Consider the following 17718-nt stretch of genomic DNA (forward strand, 5'->3'; position numbering starts at 1 on the left):
CACTGCACTTAGAGGCTGTATTGAGAACCGTTGCGAAACTGAGATGGTTTGAAAGAGCAGGAGAACGGGTGCGTTGTGAATGCACTGAACCATTTCCACTTAAACCAGTTATTTTAGAGGCTTGGTTGCAAACAGCTGTACAGGCTGGCACGGGTCTTCCTCCCTCCGGAAGCCGCCCTGCAGCAGGTAACGCCCGATCCCGTTTGTAACTCGTACCGAAGTTAGACTGAGCAGCGTCGTAAACCAGGGAGTTCTGTGACGTGCGGAGCGCTTTTACAGCGCTACCCTGCAGCCTGGCCTCTGACCACCCGTCGCGTCCCTCAGTGCCCTCCGGGAGGCACGGAGCCTCTCCAGCGCGGTAGATGCAGCCGCGGCGCCGTCTGAGGCTCTTCCGATTGGAAACCTCTGAATTACGATCAGCTTTCCAAAGCCACGTCGCTGGCCGCCGCTGTTGGAATCCTGTTGTATCGGTGTGGTACTTTGGCAGAAAGTAGCCCTTCCTCGGGAAGGGCAAACCCTGCCGAGGTGCAACGGGCAGGCTTCGCCGCCGGGGCCTCGCTGCTCGGCGCGGCTCAGCCGCGTGCGGACGGATGCGAGAGCCGTGCCCTGCGAGGAGACGCGGTTTCCTTTCTTGGAACTGAGCCTTCCTCAGCTCCTGAGAAATAGGACATTAAAAGAGAATTATTCCATTTTGCATTTTACAAACTGGCTAGTATTTTATTTCTCCATTTGAGTATCAGACCCTAATAGTGAAGTCAGTGAAAACATACGTAGTCAGGCCTCTCTTCGTTTTAATTGCCGCTTTTTTGGGGGGAAAAACAAAACGCCGCAGACAAAGCATCGCAAATTCCGCGCTTAGCTGACTCTCCGCAGCGCGTCGTCTCTGCTGCTTTCTCTGCGTCTTTCCGAGCGGCCTCGGGGCTCCGCGCCGGGGCTCGCGGGGTGCCAACGGAGGGGCGTTCACCCCTCTCGCTGAAGGCAGGCCGGGGCAGCTTCGGAGTCTAACCTACTGCACTTTGGATTTACTTTCTGTAATATGGAGTGGATAAGGACACTTCAACACCTTTTAGAGAATAAATGTGATTTTCTATCCTACTGTGGTTTTCCAGAGCCACCAGTGAATTGTTTATATGTCTGCCTTTGTAACACAAGATGAATCGGATAACCAAACTTGCAGAAATTCAGGCGAATAAAATAAATTGGCCTTCATTTGGGTTTATTGAATTTTGTGTCCATTAAAATGACATGTACGAAATACATTATTAAAAAAAAGATCTTGATTATGTATCTTAAAAATCCATACCTAGCTGCATGCTACACATATAAACACTGTGAAAATCTACAATATTCTGTTTACTTGGAATAGAACAAATGAAATAGAGGCCAAGTTAAGGTAAGTGGTCTGGAGTTTATTGGTCTGTGTATCAGAATTGGTTGTTACCATTCTGATTTGCCATTTCTCGTGACAGGCGATTAAATAAAGGCCAGTTCATTGTGTGAGTTTTCAAATAGAGAGTTTAAGGTGACTGGGAACCTGGGAGACAACCAGCTGCTGTGTAAAGGGCCAGCACGATACAACACATCGCTGAGAGTCTGCTCAGTACTCAGCCGTGGAAGGAAATTAATCCTAAGTGGGACTTCAGCATTAGAACTTGTACTGCGATAAATTCTTCATGCTTGATAGAGAGTAATATGAAACTAATAATGGTAATAACCTCGCTATTTACAGCTAATTATCCCCATAAAGGACCGGTGATAGTCTGAAAACATCTGTTTCCTCTTGGAATCAGTGTACATCTGCCCTTAACCAAGGTGAAAATTGGGTGTGGTGACTCTGAGGACTGAACTGCTTTGTTTTTTCCTGCAGTTCCTGTAAAGCTCTGAAGTGCAATGCTGTATTCCCTGCAATTAGGTAACATTTAAAATAGGATTACTGCATCTCTGTGCATCACTGTGCACATTACTAGAATGTCTCTTTCCTTAACCTCTGTGCTTTATCTGGTATTTCAGGCTTTGAGCAAATCATAGGGATGATGTGTATAATGTTTTTTTAGGATAATTGTTTTATTGCTTTGACTAGGAAATCCTTCAGTGGAGAAATCCTTTTCATAGCTGCTTCCCACCTGGGATCTCTGGCCTGCTCTGTGTATATCCAGCTATGCTCTTATTCCTGAATTTTCACTAACATACACTGACTTCAAACGTGCAGATATGACCATACTCTTCAGCAACCACAGCTGAGAGTAATTTGAGGGCAGCTGAATAGGCAGCTGGTAGTCTGAAGGCAATGGTCATCAGATACCTGAGACAGCTTTTAAAGAGGAAGAACTGCTCCTGGGTTTAAAAGTGGTACTTGTCCCTGAAGCTCTCTGAAGGTGCTAGCCAGGTTGGCATTGCACTTGGGGAGTCCTGCAGCTGGAGGGGCCCTTGCAACGTGGAGGATGTACCTGTGCAGGAGAAATACTGCTCCCAAAGCCGTTTTGGACCTGAGAGGGGTTATCTGGCAGCAGTTTCCTTCTCCGTGCAGTTGCCAGCAGGATTTTTTTTCTCCCCCTTCCAACAGGAGGATCCTGGTAGCTGGGTGGATTTTAAATGTGGCGCAGCGGGGGAGTCGGAGCATCTCCCGGTGGCACCGGAGGGGGCCAGCCGCGGGGGTCCCATGCCGCAGCACAGCCAGAGGTGCCTGGTGCTCCGTCCTCCATCCACGCAGCCGGCACCCCGTGCGGCACAACGGCGGCAGCTCAGCGCTAGGCCGCAGGTGCAGCGGGTCCCGGGCGAGCGGTAGGGGCAGGTTCCCTTTCGGAGCATGAACGCTCCAAAGCACCGCCTGCGGAGATGGCAAGGCACGTGTCGAGGCGGGCGGGAAGCACAGCCGGTCTGACGCCCCTTTCCCTCCTGCCTCCGGGCTGCCCCAGCCTATGGGCCACGGCGGTGGAAATCCACTGCGAGAGCTGCACAAATGCCACTCGCAGTCCTTGCGCGTCTGCTTCTCTGCCACGCTGGCCAGGAGCCCAGCGGAGCAGGGATCTGGCTCCCGTGTTCGCTGCAGGCAGCTCATACACAGCCCATTTTTCCACGGTCTGTGCAGCATGATCACCTTTGGATGGGAGTGATGTGATACCCCCTGGCACTACAGAAATAATGCTGGAGAATGATGTTAACAATGTAATTTTCAGCCAATGCAATGGAAAAAACCCGTGTAAGCATACTGCAAAGGAAGGGAGCTCAGTCCCTCCTGCACTGAGGGCATGCACCTCCTTTCCCAAGGCAGACTATGGCCTTATGCAGCCAGAAGAGCCTCAAGCAGAATCAGGGGTGTTTTTTCCCAAGATTAAGGGCAATATTCTTGTGAAAGATGTGACCGTATTAACTTCTCTGATCCTTCTTCAGGGCTGAGTGATTTTTCTGCCTGGCAAATATGTATACAAAACTGATACTGTTTGCACCGTGAGCAGGGAGCACTAAACCAAGCTGTGCATGAACTTCTGTTCAGCCTGAGCTGGCCAGACGTCTTCTGCAATACTGCCTAGCATTATGTATACATCAGTATTTCTGCTCAGACAAGTGTTGCCAAGTCCAACAAGAGCAATGGAGAAAGAAAAGGAAATGTTACAGCAATCAGGCCACTCTTGGAAGCTCTGGATTCAGTGAGTTCCCCTTCTTGCACTAGCTGAAGATTTTGCCACTTAATTAACAACACAAACAACTACCAAAACAGAATTTGTAATGCAGAAGTTTAAAGGGAAGATCAGACCCTTGATCTCTTATAAATCTGCTTTGCAGCTTAAAGCAGCTGAGGACACGTCAGGTCTGTGCCAGCCTCTCCCTGCAGACTATGGACACGTTTCAGCATGGCCCAGGAGCAGCTGGAGAATCCTAATAATCTTCTCGTAGGCTCTCGAGTCTGCATCGTGTGCCTGGGGCTCTGCTGGTTTTTCCACAGATGCTTGTGGGAGGCTCCCGAAGGTGCAGGTCCCCAGGGGCACGAGCAGAGCGTGGTGGCTGGTGTGCAGGGTTATCTTTAGCTTTCATCAGTACCAGCGAATCTGCCCACTGGTGCCACTGGTTCACAGCTCTGCTTGTAAGAGCAGCAGTCACATGGGAGCAGGTCTTGGCCCGTTTTCTCCAAAAAATGTACCCTTCATCTCAGAGCTGTCTGGAAGTTCTAGGTTCATTTAGGGCCAATACTCAGTTACCAAAAGGACACGGGGTGTTTTTGAGTTGGTATGCTCCTCCAGCTAGCATTACCACAGCAGAGTTTTTCTCACTCTCTTCTCTCCTTTTTGAACCAAACTTCTGTTCGTAGTCTCATTTTCTTTCAGTCCCGTGCTATTTTCACTTGTGCCGAACATGGGTTTTGCACACACACCAAATAGCTGGTCGCGTGGCGAGAGCTCACTGGCAAGGGCGTTTGCTGCTAAGCGCAGTAGAAGGCGCGTTTGGCTGGCGGGGCTCTGTCGGAAAGCCGTGCGCGTCCTTGCTGCGCGGCTCGCGTGTCACGCTGGCCTGACCCCATCGTATGCCGAGGCAGCAAATATTAAATATTAAAGGAGAGCCAACTGACCTGAGCACGAGCTGCTCCGAAAGAAACTAGTCATCTGCTACTATTCAACTTCACAACTGCTTCCCGGGCACCCGTATTTCTGGAATCGTTTTCCTGCCCGTCGCCGAGCTGTTGGTTTCGGAAGTGCCTCGCTCTGCTCCTGCAGTGTTCCCTTAGGGCACGTTCACTGCTGAAGCGGAGAGCGCCTGGGCGGCCCCGTTCCTGGGAAGGGGACAGCTTAGCATCTGCTCCGGTTTTATAATTAACGGAGCAGCGCTGTCCCCAAGAATTTCTTTGGGCAATTGGACATGCTTTGGGCTTTGGGCTCTCCTGCTGGGATGGCCTGGCTGCAGCTGGGAGGACATAAAGGAGCGTGAAGCTGTCCTCCCGTATTTTTCCTAACTGGCTTTTCCAGATGGAAACTAGAATCCATTTGGTTTGGAACTGCTTGGTTTTTTTTTATTATTATTATTTTTTGCAGCATTTAATAAACCATCTAAAGGTCAAGAGTCACCTTTTATTTGGAAATACTGAGACCTACTATTTTGCTGTGCCTCGAATTAGCAGATTTGGGTGTAAAACGAGCCAATTTATTGGCAGAGTGGGAATCAGTGGCACACACACGTGGGGTTTTCCTGTTAGACTGTACAGACTGCTTTTGAAACAGAAGCTGTTACAAACGGCGTGTTGTAGAAACGCACAGAAAGATCTAGTTTAAAAGGAACAGGTCAGAGATCAAACTTTTCCATCGTTGGCTCTGGATCCCCTAGAAACGGAGCTTGCCAAGCGAGCCGTGCGGCGCCCTGGACGCCTGGCGAGGCAGGCTCGGCGCAGAGGTGCGTGCTGGAGCACCACCTAGTGCCGCCGGGCCCGGCAGGGCTGGCAGCGCGTTCAGATTTCCTCTTCATTGGAGCAAGTAGGTGGGGAACGGGGAGTGCGTTGGCTGCTTCTGCCTTCTGACAAGTGTTTTTTCCTTGTTCGGTACAGGAATATATATATGTATTGGTGTATGTGTATGCATGTGCACGAGAGCGCGAGGTTGGTGTTTGTTTGCAAACAGCCGTGCCAAGAACCGCCCGCGTAACGAATGCAGTCAGCACCAGGCCTTCGTTTCCATCGCCCCGCTGCGACTCTGGGCAGAGCCAGGCGGTATCCTACCTATTGCTGCTTTTAACGTCCTCTTTAATACTGTCCCTTGTCTGTGTTTTTCTTCTAGAAAGCTGATCAACATCCTCTGACTCCAGCCTGCTTGGAGACTCAGCACTCACAGTTTTGCACTTGGCCATTAATTGCAGCCGTCAGCTGGAAGATGCAACCAGACAATGTATATTAGGGCATTAAACCCCCCAAGGGCTGAAAACATGCTTAAAATTTGTCATTAAGTCAACATCCTCACAAGCAGCGCTCCTAAAACAAAATGCAAAATTCATCGCAGCTCCTGGTATGTATCTTTATGATAAACAGCTGCTAAACAGAAAAAAAAAAAAAAAAAAAAAGCCGTACATTGTAGTACAGCGCTCTGACTTCATTCAAATTGCTGTAATTTGGACTATTTACAGGCAGGTTGGCTCTGACTGCTTTAACTGTCATCGCCTGGGATATACATACGCACTTACTGTCCCTGACCGGATTTAGTAAAATAATTTGGGATTTAAGCAGTCGCTTTTCAGTGCCCAGCCTCCTGCTCTTGTTGTCTTTAATCAGTGCCGGGATTAATATGTGGTGAGAGTATGAAACGGCTTGTTGTGATCCTGGGGCGAGCCTGGGATGGGTTAAAGGCTGGATCTCGCTCTATTAAAACTAGAGACTGCCTTTGGTGCTGGTAAATGTCAATATCAATATGTTATATGTGATTTCTAGCAGATTTAGGTTAAAAAACAAGGAATTAATCGCACCTTATCAAACTTAACAAAATAGGTGTTGTGTGCCAGAAGTCAGTGGTCATAGGGGAAATCTTCACTAGGGGAGGGCCGGTGGGCAGCAGACTCCAATGTGATCATAGTGAAATTTTTAATCAAACCCTAGGATTTGGAGAAGAAATGGCTCCTCATTTTTTGACACCGATGGACTGCAATCCAGCACAAGGGCGCAGACGTGGAGAGAGATCTGAGAGCGTACGGGCCGAAACTGCGCGGAACGGTAAATCCGCGCCAAGGCGAGCGGCCAGCTCTCCATGCGCCTTTGCTATCCCTTTATAAAGTAAGTTTCTCTCCCCCTTCAACAACAAAAAAAGAAAAGTGTAAAAAAATGACACGTGCTGCCTTCGCACGGGTGATAAAGAAACGGGGAGAATGCGGCAGGGTGGCGGCGGGGCTCGAACCCGGGTCTTTGCGGCCGGCGCCGCTAGAGGGCGCGGCAGGGGCACAGCTGGAACCGGCGGCGGGGCTCGAACCCGGGTCTTTGCGGCCGGCGCCGCTAGAGGGCGCGGCAGGGGCACAGCTGGAACCGGCGGCGGGGCTCGAACACGGGTCTTTGCGGCCGGCGCCGCTAGAGGGCGCGGCAGCAGCGGCGGCGGCGCGGGCTCCTCCTCCGTGCGCGGCGGCGGCGGCATCATCCGCGTCCCCGTCCCCTTCCCAGGGTGCTCCGCGGGTAAACAGCGATGGCCGCCGAGGAGGGAGGCGGCGAGCCCCGCCACGACATGGGGAACCACCTGCAGCTGGTGCCTGGTAATGGCCGCCGCCGCGGGGCGGGAAGGGGAAGGGACGGGGAGGCGGGAGGCGGCGGGGCGGCCGCCCGGGGCCTTCGCGCGCCCTCCGCCCGCGTCCCGCCGCGCCTGACGCCTCCGCGGAGGAAGAACCGGGTGTTTTCCGCACCGATTTTTTCAGTTTCTGTGCCCTTCTCCTCTTCTGTGTGCGCTTGAGGTCACGCTAGTCCTGAAATTAAAAAAATACGTAGTTAAGAGTGGAAAAGGTGCTTTTTTCCCCCTTTTTTTCCGGGGGCGGGGTGCCCTCCGCCGGCGGTTCCGGTGCTGTTTGCCGCTTGCGCGGTGCCGCTGCGGCGAGCTGAGCCCTGGCGGCCGCCGGGCCGCGGCCGGCTCTGCCCCGCGCTGCGCCCGCGCCGCGGAGCCGCCGAGGGCGCGGTGCGTGCGGGCGCTTGTTCCTGGCGGCGGGCAGCTTGCGTTTTCCCTCTGCTGCTCGGGAACTGAGCGAAAAGTTCCTGCTCTTTCCGCCTGCACCAAGATAAGCGAAATGCTGCCTGTTTTTTACCTTTTAAACAGTCTCTTCTGTGGTCGTTTATGCCTAAGATTCCTGACCCGATGTAATGGAAGAGAAGCTTCATAGAGAAATGGAGCTTTTTTTTTTTTTTTTTTTTTTTTTTTTGCAGTAATAAGGAAGCCTTAAGTTATGTAATTAGGTAGAACACTAAAGAGAGCCACCAAACTTTTTCTCTTTTATGCTGAATCATTTCTTGTCAAGATAACTGTGGTTTGGGATGGGCCTGCGACGTCCGTGGGTCATGCCATTCCTCCTCCAGAGACGGTTCTGTAAACTAGGCAGGTTTTTTTTTCAGGTTAGGTAAAACAAACGTTATCAGCTAAGCATTTTGTACAGAACGCCTTTGACAACTGGGTCTGATGAACGTGGAGGGAGATAAGAGGCTTTCCAGAAACAGGACACAATGTCTTCTCTGTTGTTCTCTTTTCCTCCCGCTCACAAAAATTGCACCTTGGTGAAAAGAGGGTGGAAGTCCTCCCATTTCTGAAGCAAGACCCCTTCTGAAGTGTCGTTCTTTTGTACACTTGCTCACAGTACAGCTCGCATAATACAGGGACTCTACCCTGTAATTTCAAAGCTGGATTGTGCATTAAGAAAATGTAAATCGTAAAGGCAGGCAGCTAGATAGACTACTGTGAAGATAGGTTTTTGCTCGTGTTGTAATGTACTCATTTTCAAGTTCTAAATGATGATTTTCAGCACCACTGTGGTTTTCCATTACTCAGCAGTTGCTGGCATAAGAATACACCAGATTTGATTTGCAAAGTTAATAGTAACATCTATTCTGGACATAGGCATGGTGGGTAAATGCTGATTATGCTAATGATGCAAACAAATGGGATCAAGTAATGCAGTTAAAGGTGTGTGATAATTGCATTTTTTGAGTATGTGTTTATATTAAAAATAATGTATAGAGTGGTCAGTGAAGCCAACATGTTGGAAAGATACAGTCTTTTGATTTTTCTGGCTTAAAAATAAATAAATAAATACTGCCATATGAAATTTGGGAATTTTTTAAATAAACAGAGTAGCTGATCACTGCTCTGTATAAATTATTGAAATACATTTTATACAGATAAGTGCACTGCTTATGTGTTTCCAAAATAAAAGAAACTGATGATACAACTTGCCTCTTGCCTGAAAGTATTTTTTGGAATAGCACCCTAGGATTGAGAAATGAAAAGAAAGTCATAATTTTTTATATCTGATATCTTTTGCAGAATCATATTGCTTCCTTTCACAGAGGTTGGCTTTGTTGGGTTTGGATTTTTGAGTGTTTCCTGTACACACAGGAGAGGTTAACAACAATTAAAAGTGTCTAGGAATACTAGTAAGAGGTTATGTGTGAACAGAGAGCTTTTGTCAATGTCTTAATCTTTACTTGTTAATTTCTACACAATATTTGATATATGCTTATTAGCAGAGAGTGAGGAAGAGGATGACAATGAAATGGAAGTTGAAGATCAAGATAGTAAAGAAGCTGAAAAGCCAAATGTCATTAATTTTGACACCAGCTTGCCAACATCACATGTGGTATGTTCTTTCTCTATATATATTCCACTAAATGTGTTTTAAAAAGGAAAACAGAATTAAGGACTTTAGCAGAAGTAAGGGCTTTACTGCTGTAACTTGTCACATGGATCTTGAGGTAGAAATAAGCAGTGTTCTGTGTTATCTTTACTAATTCAACTGGAGTCCAAAAAGAGTCTTCCCCAGAGCACATCCTATGGTCTAGAATAGACAGGTAACACATGGTTGTGAACACATTATCTTTTGAAGATACACTCCATAACGAATATTTAGTGAAGCAGATTCACTTCATGAGAATCGTTGTCCTCTTATGATTGTTTTTGTTTGATTCTGTTGTACAGTCCTTAAAGCAACGACTTAGTTTTATTTTATCTTTATAAAACACATACCTCTTGTGTGAGTACTACTTCTTTTTGTTTTCAGTATTTAGGTTCTGATATGGAAGAATTTCATGGGAGAACAGTACATGATGATGACAGCTGTCAGGTGATTCCAGTGTTGCCTCATGTGATGGTGATGTTGATTCCTGGACAGACGTTGCCTCTTCAGCTTTTTCGCCCTCAAGAGGTTAGCATGGTGCGGAATTTAATTCAGAAAGACAGAACATTTGCTGTTCTTGCATACAGGTAAAATACACGAGTGGATTTACTGATGGTATGGAGCATGTATTTTTAGTGCTGATTTCTTTGGACACTAAATCAAAAGCAGATAATTGCATCAGTTCTATGGTATATAACAAAAGTGGCAGTTTGAAAGCGTTAGACAAACTGTCTTCCAAAACGCAGTGAAAAGGATGTTGGGTACCTGATGACAGCATCACAAAAGCCATTCTTTTTCGTATAGTGAAACAGTAAGTGTTGATTTGCTTTCCCTTTTCAAGCATTGATTTCAGTAACTTTGAAAGTACTGCTCTGTTTTGCTTAAAGAAAAAGCCTTGACTTAAAATGTAAAAAGTGAGATTCTTGCTTTGAGAACTTTATTGTCTTAAAGGTATATATTACTTATTTTGTGTATAAATTAACAAGCGTAGATAAATGTTTAACAGTAGAGTTGAGAGAAATGAGATGATAGAACTGCAGAAAAGGTAAAGGGTAATCTATGCCAAAAAAGGCTGGGAATGTTCCTCCCTCCTATCCCATTTTACTAAAATTTAATTATGTGGGGTTTGGGAGCAGCTGTTTTTAGAAAGTCAATCTAAAGAATTCTAGTACTTTCAATGTCTTCATTTCAAATGCAGATACATTGGTGATTCATGTGTTCCCAGAATCTCACCTCTACATAGTGAAATAAAACCAAATCATTATCAAAAAAAAAAAAAAAACAAAAAAAAAAAAACTTGCAAAATGAAAAATTAATGGTTGCAGTCAGTCTGAAGGTATTTTACCCAATTTGCTTTTTCAAATTGACTAAATGTGGACAGTCAGTGCAGGTAGAAAAACCAGCTAAATCTGAAAGAGCCAGTATTACTTGGAGGATAGGTAACCTTTTTTATTCTATTGCTTTTAGTAATGGACGTGAAAGGGAAGCACAGTTTGGAACAACAGCGGAAATATATGCATACCGAGAAGAGCAGGAATTTGGAATTGAAACTGTCAAAGTGAAAGCAATAGGAAGACAAAGGTTCAAGGTGCTTGAAATAAGAACCCAGTCAGATGGGTAAGAAACTTAATTTTGTATGTTGCAAGTCTTGTTCCTATCAGCATTGTGCACAGCAGACCAGTAAAATTTTAATATATTTTAATATTTAAATATTTGATATATTTTTATAATGCTTAGTTTCCTTTTGAAAATGCTCCTTTTTTCTTTTTCTTTTTTTTTTTTTTTTTTCGCCCACTGAAACATTTTCATTTTACTCCTAGTGAATCTACCCTTTTGGTTGCACAAATGGTTGATTAGTATAGATACTAATTATACAGTTGAGTGGCAGCTCCTCTGGTTATTAAGGACTTCTGACATTTTCTATTCTAAGACTCATGTTTTAGTTGTTAATAACTTTTCTCTAAAATTTTCTAAGGAATGTACTCTATTAGTTTCATTTGATGTGTGTGAGAAAACATTTGTCAGAATGAATTTGTTTATGAAAATTAAGGTAGTAGAAAGATGTTGATTTGCCTCCATTAAAATACCATTAAAATTCATTAAAAATCATCTTTATCCTGCTATCGTTCCACATAGTAACTTTGTTTTAAAAAGAGGCCTGGGAACGATCTGAGCTTACATTTTCTCAGGTTTTTACATCATGCAGCTAAAGAAGTGAAGAATGCCTGTGTTACTTTGCTATTCTTCACCATCTAACCTTTTGGTTACATGTAACATTCCGAATTTTACAGTTTAGGAAAACTGTTTTTTGAACACAAGATGGCAGTGCTTGGATAACTACAGTAGCAAGGCATTGTTTTGAGAATTCAGTATCTAGAAACAGCTAAGATGTACAGTGATTCGTTGTGCTGTTAAAACGTTGTATTATGGTGGTTTTGTATCTACTGACTAGGAGAGGTCACTTCTACACAGCGTGTTTGCAAGTTTCCTCCCCAAGCATGAATTTTTAAATGTATGGAAAAAGGGAGGTGGAGTTAAGTTTCTAATCAAGGCAAACTAATGTTTTTGGAATAAGTTAAGCAATATATTCAGGTTTCAAATGCTGTTCTGGGCCTTAAGGTCTTATGATAGTATAATTTCCAATAGGTTTAATATGACTGTGTGTTTGGGAAAATGTTCCTTTTCGAAATATATTTTCCACATTTGGAAAATAAACAGCCATTTGTGGGCCATACCAATAGTAGTGGCAGATGAAACTTTACCAGTTCAACTTTCAAGCCATAATTAGCTATAAAAAGGGAGAAAAAAAAGTATTTAAGTCACATGAAGTAATTATTACAGACCAAAATACTTTTAGTTTTCTTTATGACATAGTTATTCTGCCAAGCATATACTTTCCAGTAAACCTGAAGAGACTACTTATTTGAGTGATCTTGAGTGGGTTTCAGTATCTATATGTGTATGCCTGGGATTGGAAAGCTCCTGTCAGCATCATTTTAGAGTTTACATGGATACCTCTTTTACAGAACCTGCTGTCCTAGTAGTGGTCAGTCATTTTGAATCTCTTTAGTATTCTCAATATGCTTTGGAGGCATGAGGAAATGATCTTCTCTGCAGGTTATTAGACATTCTTCAGATTCCTGTGCTAACAAACTAACTTTCTATGAATGAGCTGTTTTAAGAGCCTGGTAGCATGGCAGTTGGCTTACGCTTTTGTCCCTACATTGGAGGTGACATAAAAATAATGTTATGTTTTTTCTGTAAAAAGAAAACATCAGTATTAAGAACCTGGTTCCAGTTTTCTTGTTTCTTTTGTTAGGTGGTTTGAATATAAGCATCATCAGTCTGAAAGATGTTTTGATAAAGAAGGAAAGCTATCAAGCTTCGTAGTGAGAAAAAGTTTGTCGTCATTCTCAGTATTTCTGATTACTATGTGCTTATGGCAAAATGCAAATTTATTATTTATAGTAAGTTAACGTAGTTCACTGATAAGTTGCTTTCTGTTCTCTTGAGGCTATTTGTGGTTTCTGTCAATGAGGGCAGCTGTTCTGAAGCCCTATTCTCAAGACTGTGTTATTTCATGATCTGACTCTAGGTTTTTGATTGTTTATTTTAACTTTCTAGTGGAGATGCAGATTCTTTTGTCATGTATTTTCAATCCAGTAAATAATACGTTTGTCTTTCTTGGCTGCATTACAAGTAGTCCACAGATACCTGGAAGTACAGAGAGCACATACTGAAAGACATAGGCCGTGGTACTCATCATAGTAGCAACCAGGGAGATCATCCTACTCTGGCAGTCAAGGCAAGTGGCACAGGAGGATTTGCTTTCAGAGCACAGTGGCTTCTTATCAAAAGACAAATTACTCCCTCCTAGATCTCCTAGGCAACTCATTCTTCTTTGGGTATCTGTAGTCTTGCAACTAAGAAAATAATATAGTTAGCTTACTAAAGGTATGATATCTCCCCTGATGTTTTTATCAGAAGTGTTCTTGGAAGACATCAGAGAAGATGGGCAAAGGGAGAGAACGGATCTTTCTATTCAGACCTGTGATGGACAATGACTTCTCCCACTCTCCTTCCCTACTCCATCTTCATTTCTCGTTTTTTCAGTTTCTCAAGAGCTGGTGAAGATAACCTTCTTTACCAGTATATGTAATTATGCAATGTTTTATGAATAGGTACTGTAAACCTTCTTTTTTCCTAAAGGAAAGCTGTATAAATGTCTGTTTGGGATTTTAGGTGTTTAAATGCTTTCAGTGTGCTATTTGAGATGCAAAATGGATAGTCTGTCCTCTGCACTCTTACCTCTCTTTCCTTTCCTCACCTTCAGCAGGAGAGACTTATTTGCCCCTTTCCACTTTTAAAAATAATATAGATAGAAGTTTATCTACTGTAGAAAAGTTTTCACAGTGTTGCCATTTGGCTTCCCAATGATATTAAGAATATTTTAGCACTGTCTAACCAGTGTTGTAACCCATCTGTGTCATCAAGATTTGCAAATATAACAGAAGTTTTGAATTTACACTTTGATTACAAAAATAAGTTATGAAAGGGATTAGCATCTAACCAGACTTTTTAGATCAAAATTGGAATCCATAACAGCAAAAGTATGCTTGTCTCTTGAAAGACTTAAAATAATGACCAGTCATATCAACCAGTTGTAGCCAAGTCATTGAGCATGAGATTGTGAAACTGCAGTCTTGCTTACTGTGTCTCTAAAATACACAGACTGCAGATGTGGCTGAAAATGGCTAATCTGTAGTCAGACACAGTCTAGAGGTATTCCGTAAAATGTATTTATGCCTCTTCACTAATAGAAAAATGCAGAGGTGGTGTAAGTACAAATTTCCTTTCCACTTCTGTTATTGGTGGTCCATACTTGAGAATTCTGTAGGGATGGATGTGGGATTCAAAGTACTTGAATTCAGCCAGAATTATTGCTCAATATCAGTATTCTGGTAGTGTTCAGAACATAGAAACACTTCCTAGCATTTCTTTCGAGCAAGCTTATGCAGGTAACATTAGGCAAAATGGCTAGAGCACTGCATAAATTAAGAGATGTGTGTTTTATGCTTAGAAACAAGGAAGATGGGACTAAAATAGTCAAAGTGGCTGATGGTTTACCTGAATATGTCAGCTTTTCCAGGGCTCATGGATGAGTGCTCCAAGTCTTGGTGATATAGGCAATGTTTGCGTGGACTTAACCATTTGTGAGCCTGTTCTCATCCAGCAGAAGTAAGAAATGCTTGAAATTTTGCTCTGTGAAAAAACAAAACCAGGCCTTTTTGATTCAGTGGTTGGGCTGATTAGTTTTCATTAATTCTGTTATTTGCAAGAGTCATTTATTAAGTCTTCTACACCGTAAAAGCATTTACATAACTGCATCCTTGTTTCGTGAACCTTCTAAGGCTTTCTGACCTGAAGCTGGTGCTATTAGGGAATCTAGGTTTGGTGATCAGAACCCCATGAACCAGTAGTGAGGGCTGTTAGTGTGTGGTTGCAGATGGTGTTTGCAGAGGGGTAAGAATAGCTAGGCTGGTATGTACTAGCTTAATACCATTGCTGGCAAGAATTTTAGTGTCTTGGCATGTGGGCATCGCATTCATCTATAATTAATATGAAGAGAGCACACTTCAGAGATCTCTAGTTATTGCAAAAATAAACATGTTTTCTTTTACAATGTTAATTCCGTTTGTAAGAACAATTGCGAATTCATGATAATGTCTTATTATTTCAGGATTTTTGATGCACGATACTGTTAAAATGTAAACTCTTTCCTACTAGAGAGTATTCTTAGCAGCTACTTAACTATGTGGAGTAGGTGACCTGCCTAGCTAGGCACACAAACTTTTGTGGTTTGAAAATAGCAAACTGCATTTCATCCAAATGTCCTTTCTGAGGGTTTGATATGTGTTAACTGGGTATTAGCTTAATACCAAGAGTAACTTGAGGAGACAAAAACCTAAAAATGCAGTGCTGAGATGGAAGAATATTCTGCTGTGTCGCCTCTGCCAACCTGTGTTTAATTCTGTCTGCCACAATCCCAACAGGTACCCTATCTTCTGAAACAGATAGACAGAGTGTCATGGAAAAGGAAGTTAACTGTGAGAGTTAAAAAACAGCAGGATACTTTTGCTGAAAAAGTTAAGCCAGTGATTCCTTTAGAGTTCTGTATGCCAGTGCAAAATACTTGGTAAAGAGATCATTCTGATTTATAAAGGAAAATGAAAAGTAAGATTGGAGAATCTTTAATGTTTGTATTTTCATCTCAGGTAAAACAAAGTCAGGTCAGCCCAGCAGCTTTCAGAATTTAGCCAGCGGCATAAGAGATTCTGTATACTACAATAGTATGTGCTTGGTCTACTGCAAATATACTGTATATTTCCTAAGGTAAATGTTAGTACAACTTAAAAATGTGATGAAATGGGTTCCTGTTTGAATGCCGTAATACTATGTAGTGACTTGATCTATTATACATGCCTGTATTTGTGTAAGCAGTAAAATCCATTTCTGAAACTCCTGTATGTGCGTGCATATGTATCAATCTTTTTTTTTTTTTGTCCTTTATCAGAATCCAGCAGGCTAAAGTACAGATCCTTCCTGAGCGGGTGCTGCCTTCAACAATGTCGGCAATACAGCTGCAGTCTCTCAGCCGATGCCACGTATTTCCTTCTTCGAAACCTACAGCATGGCAGGACCAAGCCATACATCAATGGTGGCAGAAATATCAAAAGGTCAGAAGCTAATTGTGTTTTCTTTTTTTTTGATGGTATTTCAAAAATCAATAGAAAAAATCCATCTTTGTGTCTTTAGGGGAGGATGAACAAACAAGTATGCTAGATGCCAACTTCCTGCTTTTGTTGCAGATCATTTGATTGTTTATCAGCTAACGTCAATGGGCAAATAAACGTTTTATGAGTTCTACTAAATTTTAATTACGGTATTTTTACTTTTGGTGAATCAAGTTGTATGTATATATCTTACTAAATTGGTTATAATGTGTAGCAACTTGTTTAAACAGGAAAGTTGCAGTTGTATTACTGTAACTGCATGTCCTTTTCCTTTCTGGATATGCTTATTTGGGAATGTTGGTGTTGTTCTGAAGATCAGTGAAGTCACAAAGTCTGCAGGTATTTATGCTGACTGTTTAAACAAATGGGTTAGGAAGGCTAAAAATCTGTTTTTTAGAAAAGAAGTACATTTGTGATTAGAAATTATTCTGTCTGTCATGGTAGCTGAAGGCAGAGGAGATTCTCTGATACATAATGCCTATGTTTAAAGCAAGTCTTTTTTTCTTTCTTTTTTTTTTCGCTAAGCTACCTTTCTAAGTTACATATTTAAATCAGTCAAATATTCCCATCCAGAAGGCTATTGGTTAACAACTACGCTGAACTTCACAGTTTTGAGCATGCTTTATATTGTACTTTAATCTCCTTGTAAGTGTTTATATGTTATATATAATTTTTTGGTAACTTAAGTACTTAATTTTTTTTGTCAGATCACAACAATATTCCTGTATAATCCATTTACTTAAGACAAACTGCATATGTATTTCCAAATCTAACTATCCCAGAAATAAAAACTGTTGAACACATACTATGAAATTAAAAAGTAATGTGTAATTTTTGTTTTAAAACACAAATTTAGAATCTTGCCTAAATAATTTTTTTTACAGTAGTAAAAGTGACAAGATAAGAAGGAGTCACAAATCTATGTGACTTTGTTTCATACGCTTTACATGCATTGACATAGTTATTAATAGAAGACAGTGCCTTATACACAGATAAAGTGGATGAAATGACACTGTAATCTTGTCTGTTTTATTCCCCAGAGCTTTTTTTCATATGCAGGCTTTACACTTATTTACAGTTCTCAAATGTTATTTACTTGACTCTTTCATTTATAAAAAAAGAACAGAAGAGGAAAGATGGTCATTATCAAGATGTTGATATTGCCATTAGGGAATTAACGTCCAGTTTTGCTTCACTGAAACAAATTCCACCTTTGCTTGTTTATGCTATTTTTTTGCACCATTGCAGCTATGACAGTGTTTGAAATCAGGAGGGAAACTAATCTCATAGCCAAATTTTTCTGAAAAATCTTAAGAAGCTGCTGCCAGACCTAAGCTACAAAACTCTGTATTGCTCAGGGTGATGGCATGTGATTTGTGATGGAGACAGCTGTGCTGTTTAAAAGGTACCAGAAGATGCATTTATACAAATGAAAGAGTGTTTTTGCCAGAATATGCTGTTTTCCTTTAGGACTCCGGAATAAAACATGCTGTCAAAAGGATAATTTTGCTAGAATAAATTATGTTAAGCCCCATGCTAGCATAGCATGCTAGTGTTGTTACATTGACAAACCCTTTCAAGTGTAAACCTGGCTTGT

At 42.7% G+C, this 17718-nt stretch overlaps 1 protein-coding gene across 9 annotated transcripts in view; it reads left to right on the forward strand.

Moving 5' to 3' along the window:
* Nucleotides 1-7059: 7059 nt before the first annotated feature.
* Nucleotides 7060-17718, forward strand: part of CRBN (cereblon) — a 38675-nt gene continuing 28016 nt past the window's right edge. For 8 of the 9 annotated variants that reach the window (XR_009959636.1, XR_009959634.1, XR_009959637.1 and 5 more), the window contains exons 1-5: nucleotides 7060-7209; nucleotides 9179-9291; nucleotides 9712-9914; nucleotides 10795-10944; nucleotides 15902-16064. Coding sequence is in view for 2 of the 9 variants with exons in the window: in XM_062585145.1 (XP_062441129.1) it covers nucleotides 7143-7209; nucleotides 9179-9291; nucleotides 9712-9914; nucleotides 10795-10944; nucleotides 15902-16064 (696 nt within the window). In the remaining 7 variants the exon portion in view is untranslated. The remainder of the gene's footprint in view (nucleotides 7210-9178; nucleotides 9292-9711; nucleotides 9915-10794; nucleotides 10945-15901; nucleotides 16065-17718) is intronic. The other variant, XM_062585146.1, reaches the window with a different exon arrangement.

This window comes from Rhea pennata, chromosome 12 (assembly GCF_028389875.1).
Source record: "Rhea pennata isolate bPtePen1 chromosome 12, bPtePen1.pri, whole genome shotgun sequence".
Lineage (NCBI taxonomy): Eukaryota > Metazoa > Chordata > Aves > Rheiformes > Rheidae > Rhea > Rhea pennata.